Source organism: Dipodomys ordii, unplaced genomic scaffold (genome assembly GCF_000151885.1).
Source record: "Dipodomys ordii isolate 6190 unplaced genomic scaffold, Dord_2.0 Scaffold156, whole genome shotgun sequence".
Lineage (NCBI taxonomy): Eukaryota > Metazoa > Chordata > Mammalia > Rodentia > Heteromyidae > Dipodomys > Dipodomys ordii.
The window spans coordinates 1,759,130-1,768,534 of record NW_012267372.1 but is presented as its reverse complement, the minus strand read 5'-3'; the positions used below and the strand labels follow the sequence as shown (position 1 = coordinate 1,768,534).

Genomic DNA, 9,405 nt, shown 5'->3' with positions numbered 1-9,405 from the left:
GCTTGCCTAGTATGCATGAAGCCCTGGGTTCGATTCCTCAATACCACATAAGCTGAAAAAGCCTAAAAGTAGTGCTGTGGCTCAAGTGCTAGCCTTGAGAGAAATAAAGATCAGGGACAGTGCCCAGGCCCTGAGTTCAAGTCCCAGGACTGGCAAAAACAAAAACAAAACATGAAGTGGCGCTGTGGCTCAAGTGGTAGATCGCTAGCCTTGAGCTGAAGAGCTGAGGGTCAGCACCCTGGCCTAGAGTTCAAGCTCCATGACCGACACCCCCCCCCCAAAAAAAAAGACTCCTTCTCCTTTGGGCTGGGAAGGTGGCTCAGTGGTAGAGTACTTGCCTCACATACATAAGGCCCTGGGTTCGATTCCTCAGCACCACATTAACAGAAAGAACCAGAAGTGGTGCTATGGCTCACGTGGTAGAGCACTAGCCTTGAGCTGAAGAGCTCAGGGACAGCGCCCAGGCCCAGAGTTCAGGCTCCACAACCAACAAAAAAGAAAGAAAAAAATTTTTAATTAAAAAAAGGAAAGAAGGAAGGCCTGTAATCCTAGCTACTTAGGAGGCTGAGATCTGAGGCTCACAGTTCAAAGCCAGCCCAGACAAGAAAACCTGTGAGACTTATTGCCAGTTAATAGCAAAAAGCCAGAAGTAGAGTTGTGGTTAAGTGGTAGAGTGCTAGCCTTAAGTATATAAAAAGCTGAGAAAGTGCCCAGGCCCTGGGTTCAAGTCCCCCCAAAAAAGTGTGCTTTTTGCTGCACACCAAAAGGTCAAGTGCTTATCGTTCTTACTTTTCCCCCCAGTGGCCAACGATCTGTATTGTCATATGGGTAAGTTGAGGACTGTGGAAAACTTCCCAGTGACCTGGTTCACAGAGAAGATTGAGATATGTGAGGACAACCAGTTGCTTTGCCAAGAAACAGTAATAATGATCAAATCAGGTAAAATGAGACAGGGCGGTTGAGTGTGAGGGGGTAATCATGTTGTTTCCTCTACCGGGACAAGCAGGCCCCCCTTCCCCCTCTCCCTTCCTCCTCCTCTCCTCACAGGATCCAGGATAGCTATTTTGGCTACTAAAGGCTGTGTCTCTGAAGGATCCAAAGCTGTGACTTACATCCAGAACTCAGAATTCCCCGGCCTGATTGTAGTCTCCTACAGCAACTACTGCGACATTTCCCTGTGCAACGACATAAAGTACTTATCACGGATTTGGAAACCACGAGAGGAGATCCCAGGTGCCCAGCAAGGCGGGAGATAAGTGCCAGGAGAAATGCCACACACACACACACACACACACACACACACACACACACAGCTGATGACCTATCCTGTTCTACATTGTTTCCTTTGGAGTCTTAAGGACTGCTCAGAGCAGAGAGCTGCCAGGACCTCTTTTTATTTAGTTTTTGCTGTTGGTATTTTTTTAGTGCCAGTACTAGGGTTTGAACATAGTGAGGGCTCTAACATTTGAGACATACCTCCAGTTCTGGCCCTGTCTTTTCTCTCATTTATTGTGTTGGATCTGGGACTGATAAATAGAATCCTTAACCATAGAGATATATGAGATATATAATATATATACTTATATATTTTTACTTATATATTAATTTTTTGTCAGTCACTGAACTTGAACTTAGTCCCTAAGCTCTTTTTTGCTCAAGGCTAGTGCTCTACCACTTGAGCTACAACACCACTTTCATTTTTCTGGTGGTTAGTTGGAGGTAAGAGTCCCACGGACTTTCCTGCCCAGGCTGTCTTTCAACTACAATCCTCAGACCTCAGCCTCCTGAGTAGCTAGGAGGCATGAGCCACCAGCACCCAGCAGTGTGGGCTGTTAAAAACAACAGGTGCCAGTGATTCAGGCCTATAATCCTACATCCTCAGAAGGCTGAGCTCTAAAGATCTTAGTTCAAAGCTAGCCCAGTGGGGCTGGGAAGGTGGCTCAGTGGTTAGGTGCCTGCCTTGCATGCATAAGGCCCTGGGTTCAATTCCTCAGCACCACATAAGCAGAAAAAGCTGGAAGTGGTGCTGTGGCTCAAGTGGTAGGGCGCTAGCCTTGAGCTGAAGAGGTGAGCAACAGTGCCACGCCCTGAGTTCAAGCCTCAGTACTGACACATAAAAACAAAACAAAACGATGCAGCCTTACTTGTGTCTATCATCTGAATATAAACTCTATGGGTTTTTGTTTGTTTTATTTTGTGCTTTTTATGGCACTGGGGTTTGAACTCAGAGCCTCATGTTCGCTGGGCAGGTGCTCTACCCTTTGAGCCACACCTCCAGCCCTCCACGCCACAACTTAATGGATCTTCAGATCTCAGGTGGGCTCACATCCTCCAGCCTTTGTTTTTGCTGTTTCTTTTGCTTCCTCCACCTACACCCCATTTTCATATCATCCACCTGCATCCATTCTCCTTCGCCACGCAGACTTCACCTCTTCCAAGATATTTACTGTAGGGGCAGGGAAGGTGGCTCAGTGGCATGCCTTGCATGCATGAGGCCCTAGGGTTGATTCCTCAGCACCACATAAGCAGAAAAAGCCAGAAGTGGCGCTGTGGCTCAAATAGTAGACACTTGCCTTGAGCTGAAGAGCTGAGGCACAGCGCCCAGGCCCAGAGTTCAAGCCCCAGGACCTGCCAAAAAAAAAGAAGAAGAAGATATCTGTGTTGCACACAACCCTGAGCTGCATCATTGTGTATTGCTCACGTGTCTTTTTCCTTGGAGATCCAGGTGCCGGAAGGTGCCTTTGTCAGCCCTCCATCTCCCCACCTAAGCAGGCATCCATGTGCTATAGAGGAGATTGTGACAGGTGGCCTAGGAGCCAGGGGTGGAGGGGCAGCTGCAGCAAGACGGCAGCAGGACAGATGTGGGGGAGCAGCAGGACAGATGTGGGGGAGAAAAAGCAATGAGACAGGACACCACTCTTTCTAATTTTCTTTTTCGCCAGTCCTGGGCTTGAACTCAGGGCCTGAGCGCTGTCCCCTGAGCTTTTGCTCAAGGCTAGTGCTCTACCACTTGAGCCACAGCGCCATGTATGGCCTTTTTCCTTTTCTTTCTTTTTTGTTGGTCATGGGGCCTGAACTCTGGGCCTGGGCACTGTCCCTCTGCTCTTCAGCTCAAGGCTAGCGCTCTACCACTTGAGCCACAGCGCCACTTCAGGCTTTTTCTGCTTATGTGGTGCTAAGGAATCGAACCCAGGGCCTCATGCAGGCAAGGCAAGCGCTCTACCACTGAGCCACCTTCCCAGCTTCACGGCTCTTAACTATTGCTCTCATCCCCTCCAGTGTTCAATACGTCCACCAGCATCCACTGCCCCACCTGTGTGGCTCTGGGATCCTGTTTCAATGTTTCCTCTCTGCCTTGTCCCCGCGGTATAAATGGATGCTACGCAGGGAGAATCATGTTCTCAGGAGGTAAAGTGACATGCGCGTCAGGCGGCTCCGCCCCTCAGGATTTCCCTGTGAGTCCCTAACACGCATGTCTCCCATCCCTTCTTGTTCCACAGAAGGCATTGACTCGCCTGTGGAGGTCAAAGGCTGTTCAAGCATGACCCATTGCGAGCTGATGAATGGATTCTCCATGATAGGACCCCTCTCTGTGTCGGAAGTGTGCCCGCGTCCCTCTTTCCTGCAACGAAGGGCTGAAAGCAGGGCGCCCTGGCCGTGCCTGCCAGGACGGGGTTTACAGCTGCTGACTCCGTTGCTGGGGCCGCTGGCCCACCTGCTCTGAGGAGGCGTCCCGAGCGCCGGAGCTCAGCGTCTCCGCTTCCACTGTGCACCTCCGCCGCTGCCCCGCCAGGCCATGGGTATGCTGGACAGGAGAAAGACACACTGCATGTATCCGACATACCCAATAAAAGTTGCCTGTGATTTGTGTGTGTGCCTCAAGATCAGAAGTGGAGCTGGGCGCTGGTGGCTCATGCCTGTCATCCTAGCTACTCAGGAGGCTGAGATCTGAGGGATTGCAGTTCAAAACCAGCCGAGGCAGGAAAGTCCAGGAGACTCTTTATCTCCAGTGAACCACCTGGAAATCGGGAGTGGAGCTGTGGCTCACAGTGGTAGAGCACTAGCCTTTAGCAAAATTGCCCAAGAACAGTGCTCAGGCCCCAAGTTCAAGCCCCACAACAGACAAAAAAAAAAATTAGAAGTAGCATTTTAGCATTGGCTTCCCCCATCCCACATTTTCCAGCCGGAGTATCTGACCTCTGGAAAACAAGAGCGAGTTGCTTACATTTACACAACATATGGACAAGGCCGCGTGTGGTGAGGCCTGCCTGCCATCCTGCACGGGCTGCATAGCAAGGCCACATCTCAGACAAAACGGATTGAGAACCAGAGCTAGGCGCAGAGCCAGCGTGTGAACTTAGCTCCTTTGACTATGTGATTGTTTTTTTCTCTCTACCAGGCCACCATCCCCACGCCACTCCCAGATCACATGAAGGTAAAGCCAGATGATCTGTGTGTTAGTTCCTAGGAGGCCTGGCAGAGTGGAAACTCTGACTTGTCTGTTTCTCCAGTGAAAATGGCCCTGTTTCCCTATATGGCGTGGTGAGTGAAATAAGGCAGACACACAGATGCTGGAGTTGTGTGAATTCTTTTCTACAAAAAGCACAAACAAACTGGGTGCTGGTGACTCACACCTCTAATTCTGGCTATTCAGGAGGCTGAAATCTGAGGCTTGTGGTTCAAAGCCAGCCCAGGCAGAAAAGTCCATAAGACTACTCCTGAACCAGAAATGGAGCTATGGCTCAAGTGGTAGAGTGTTAGCCTTGCACATAACAAGCTCAGGAACAGCACTAAGGACTGGAAAAACAACAAAACAAAAAACAAACTGAGTCTCTCCCAACTGAGACACAGGTAATCACTGATTGCTGAAATGCAAGGAAATTGACACTGGAAATACCTTGTTTTGTTTTTTAGAAAATTTTATTTCAATATTATTTCTATGTTCAAGTCCCTTTTCTAGGGGATGACACTTAGAGACCAGATTAATCCACACCCTTTGATGGCCACATCCTGCTTAATTTCACTTGGCTTATGGCAGACACCACAAAATATCTGTAAGTAGTTATATAAATTTGTACAACTTACAAAATTTATGGAAATAACTTTTTTTTTTTTTGGTCAGCTGTGGGGCTTGAACTCTGGGCCTGGATGCTGTCCTTGCGTTCTTCAGCTCAAGGCGAGCGCTCTACCCCTTGAGCCACAGCACCACTTCCAGTTTTTTAGTGGTTTTACTGGAGATAAGAGTCTCATGGACTTTCCTACCCGAGCTGGCTTTGAACCTCGATCCTCAGATCTCAGCCTCCTGAGCAGCTAGGATGGCAGGCGTGAGCCACTGGCACCCGGCTGGAAATACCTTTTTAAAAATGACTTTGAGTGCATGTACATTTGTAATGTGAGGATGTTTCACAGTGAGGTTCACTTTGAGCACAACAGTTCACTTTGAACACATTCACCCCTTCCATCACATCCCCCCCATGCAATTAGGGGTGATCACTCCCAAATATCGATTCCCGAGGGGAAAACCCCAAAAGTCTTCAGTGACAATTCTCAGGGCAGGATTGAAAGGCAGATGGCAACGTTTTGGCCATAAAATCTCTAGTGTTATTATCTACTCCGCTTCTCAAGGCCTGTGAGCCCCTGAGGGGGAGGCAGGGAGGTCACCCCAAGAACCCCCAAGCCCAAGGTCCTAACAGAAGCAACAGCTGGGACCAGCCTAGCCCCTCCACCACACAGCTGTCCTAATCTGCTGCTACCAGGCAACCCAACCAGCTCCTCCTGTTCCGGGAGCTTCTAGAACCATTTGGTCTGATTATTTTTACAAGCAGCCAGCTTCCCTGGGAAACTGGCTTGTGCAAACCTCTAAATTTCCCTTGCTCATAAAATGGAAATAATTATAGCCCTGACTTTCCTGCTACATATGGGTGGCAGCTCCGCGTTTGGGCATGCACCTGGTGAGGTCCCGGCCACAGCTCAGAGACAGCACAGCTTTGCGGAAAGTCAGCACAGCGCACACCAACATCTGTATTTACAAACTAACACTTTACCTGAGGCAAAAAGTCCAGCCAAGTGCTCGTGGCTCATGCTTGTCATCCTAACTACTCATCAGGCCAAGATCTGAGGATCATGGTTCAAAACCAGCCTGGGCAGGAAAGTCCATGAGACTCTTCTCTCTGGGGAACTACTAGAAAAGTAGCACTGTGGCTCAAAGTGGTAGAGCGCTAACCTTGAGCAAAAGAGCTCAGGTAATAAAGGCAAAAATTGATTTTTAAGGCAATAGGTAAATAAGTAGATAGAAAATAGGTAGATAATTGACAGACTACAGGTTGACAAATGATATATAGGTAAATGATTGATAGGTTGATAGATGAATGATAGATGTAGTTAGGTAATGGATATAGGTAGATAGGTAAATAGATGGATATGCAGATAGATAGATGATAGATAGGTATGCAGGTAGAGAGAGCATTTGTAGCACACACACACACCCTTGAGCCCAACATTCTAAAGGCAATCAGAGTCACTCCTGGCTTGAAAGCAGGTAGCCAGGCCATCTGTGAAGGTTTAAAAAGTTCCTGTCGTAGCTAGGTACTGGTGGCTCATGCCTGTCATCCTAGCTACTCAGGAGGCTGAGATCTGAGGATCACAGTTTAAAGCCAGCCCGGGCAGGAGACTTCGTGGGACTCTTATCTCCAATAAACCAGTCAGGAAACCAGAAGTGGCGCTGTGGCTCAAGTGGTAGAGCACTCACCTTGAGCTGAAGAGCTGAGGGACAGCGCCCAGGCCCAGAGTTCAAGCCCCACAACCGACAAAAAAAAGTTCCTGTGAGTCTAACACAGTTTGTGTGTGTGTGTGTGCGCGCGCGCACACATGCGTGTTTAGGAAAAATAGAAATGGCTGTTTTTAAGTCCCTGCTGACCAAATTTAAAGAGCAAATGACCTGAAGATCTAACCTTCTAACAAACTCCACACTGGGTTACAAAAGTCTCACTGCTAAAGTTCTCTCCTAGATTGGCCCTGACCCATTTCCCCCACCTCGTCTCCATCCACAGACGAGCCATACACCCCGCCCTTGTGGGATTTAGCTGAGTTAGGGTTTGGCTGAGCTGAGCGTGGCATAGCAGCCACACAGCACTAATGCTGGGAGGGTCTGTGAACCGAACGTAGATGCTCAGCCGGCAATGTTCCTTCAGGCCACCAGAGGGCGATCGAAAAACACCAAACCAGGGCACTGCTGCTCCTGCCTGTCATCCTAGCTACTCAGGAGGCTGAGATCTGAGCAAGGTTCAAAGCCAGCCTGAGCAGGAAAAAATCTGTGAGACTCTTATCTCCAATTGACCAGGAAAAAGTCAGAAGAGGAGCTGTACCTCAAGTGGTAGAGCACCAGCCTTGAGTGAAAAAGCTAAGGGACAGCCCCGGGCCCCCAAAATCAGTTAATTTAAAAAAAGTGAAGGCCAAGAAAGAATGGGCGTTTCATTTCTCTCTGCTTTGTTAGTTTCTTTTAATATTGTACGGTGGAAAGTTACTCCTGTATTGTTTAGGTAATTAAAATTGAATAAGCCTTTTATTAAGTACACAGCATACCACACACACCTGGGAAGAAGAGGAACTCGCAAGGTCAGTGTCAGCTGACCCACCCTGTCCTGGTCATCCCGCCTTGTCCCCAACGAGCCCCACCTGGTGTTGAAATCTGTTTTCCACGTGTGCACCTCAAAGCCCCAACCTTGGACAGAAAAACAAGTCTAGGGAGAGATTTGTCATGTTCTCTTCTATGATGACTTTCCTGCCCAGGCTGGCTTTGAACTGTGATCCTCAGATCTCAGCCTCCTGAGTAGCTAGGATGACAGGTGTGAGCTATTGGCACCTGGTGAGACGGGTCACTTTTAGATGAGTAAATATAGCCCATCCCCCACAACCACAAGTTCCACAGCTGAAGATTCAACTAACCACAGATGGAAAATATGTTGGGGGGTGCACCTGTGCGGAACATGTGCAAATTATCTTTTTTTTTTTTTGCCACTTACGGGGTTTGAACTCTGGGCCTGGGCGCTGTCCCTCAGCTCTTCAGCTCAAGACGAGCGCTCTACCACTTGAGCCACAGTGCCACTTCTGGCTTTTTCTGCTTATGTGGTGCTGAGGAATCCAACCCAGGGCCTCATGCATGCAAGGCAAGGGCTCTACCACTGAGCCACCTTCCCAGCCTGTCTTTCTCTCCTTATTGCTTGAACTCTATAGTACGTGTTCTTTATAGCAGAAGCTATTGTCTGTAACCTGAGATGAAGCTGGTGATGTATACCTGTGATCCCAGCTACTCAGAAGGCGGGGGTAGGAGGATCGTGGTCCCAGGCTGTCCCTGGAAATGTTCATAGAAGAGTCTACCTGAGAAAGCAACTAAAGCCAGAAAAGGCAGAGGTGTAGAACAAGTTGCAGAGCATGTGCTCAGCAAGTTGAGGCTCTGAGTTCAATCCTGTCCTCCTCCTACTAATGTCAAATGTGGTTTGATAAATTGCTAATATGACCCAGCAAAGTAAGTTCCAGGAGTAAGAGTAAAGAAACAGCTGGGTGTTAATGGCTCACGCCTGTCATCCTAGCTAACTGAGGAGGCCGAGATCTGAGGATCGGATTCAAAGCCAGCCAGGGCAGGAAAGCTGGTGAGATTCTTATCTCCAATAAACCAGCCAAAAGTTGGAATTGGTGCTGTGGCTCAAATGGTAGAGCACTAGCCTTGAGCAAAAAAGCTCAGGACAGCACCTAGGCCCTAAGTTCAAGCCCCAGGACTGGCTTTTTTTTTTTAATCCATTGGTGGTGACTTAATTTCCTGATCTCCAGTCTTCGTCAGTTTCACAAGTACCTCGTCTTCAGGAGCACTGTTCTGTGTTCCCAGAGGGCACTGTTCTAAGTATTCACACATGGCAATCTCAAACAACCTTAGGAGGCAGCTCTTCGTCTCATCTCAAAAAAGAATGGTACCAAGACCCAGAGAGGTTAACTAACCTGGACAAGATCACACAGCTGAGAAAAGGTGGAGCCAACCTAGAAAGTCCTTTGACTTCACAACAGGGACTTCACAACAGGAAGTTGCCCCTTGAAGGACTACTGTTATTACTCCTCATTTGACAGATTGGGAAATTGAAGCTTGGGGAAAAGAAATAGCCAGTTCCTGTTCATGCAGAAATTGAGAAACATAGGTTAGCTGGGCCGGTAGTGCATGCCTGTAATCCCAAGGCTCAGGAGTCTGAGGCAGGAAGATCTGGAGTTTGAGGCTGAACTGGCCTACACAATGAGGTTTCCAAAAAGGGGAGAAAACTAGCATGGTGGCTTACACCTGTAATCTGGGCAACTCCAGAAATGGAAATCAGGAGGATCATGGTTTGAGGTAAAATGTTACCAAGAAAATTCCCATCGCAA

At 48.4% G+C, this 9,405-nt stretch overlaps 1 protein-coding gene across 1 annotated transcript in view; it reads left to right on the top strand.

The window, feature by feature from the left end:
* Tex101 (testis expressed 101) overlaps nucleotides 1–3,724 on the top strand; it is a 4,368-nt gene extending 644 nt beyond the window's left edge. The window contains exons 2-5 of the mRNA XM_013032609.1: nucleotides 802–939; nucleotides 1,048–1,233; nucleotides 3,280–3,408; nucleotides 3,501–3,724. Coding sequence (XP_012888063.1) covers nucleotides 802–939; nucleotides 1,048–1,233; nucleotides 3,280–3,408; nucleotides 3,501–3,724 — 677 coding nt within the window. The remainder of the gene's footprint in view (nucleotides 1–801; nucleotides 940–1,047; nucleotides 1,234–3,279; nucleotides 3,409–3,500) is intronic.
* Nucleotides 3,725–9,405: the final 5,681 nt, after the last annotated feature.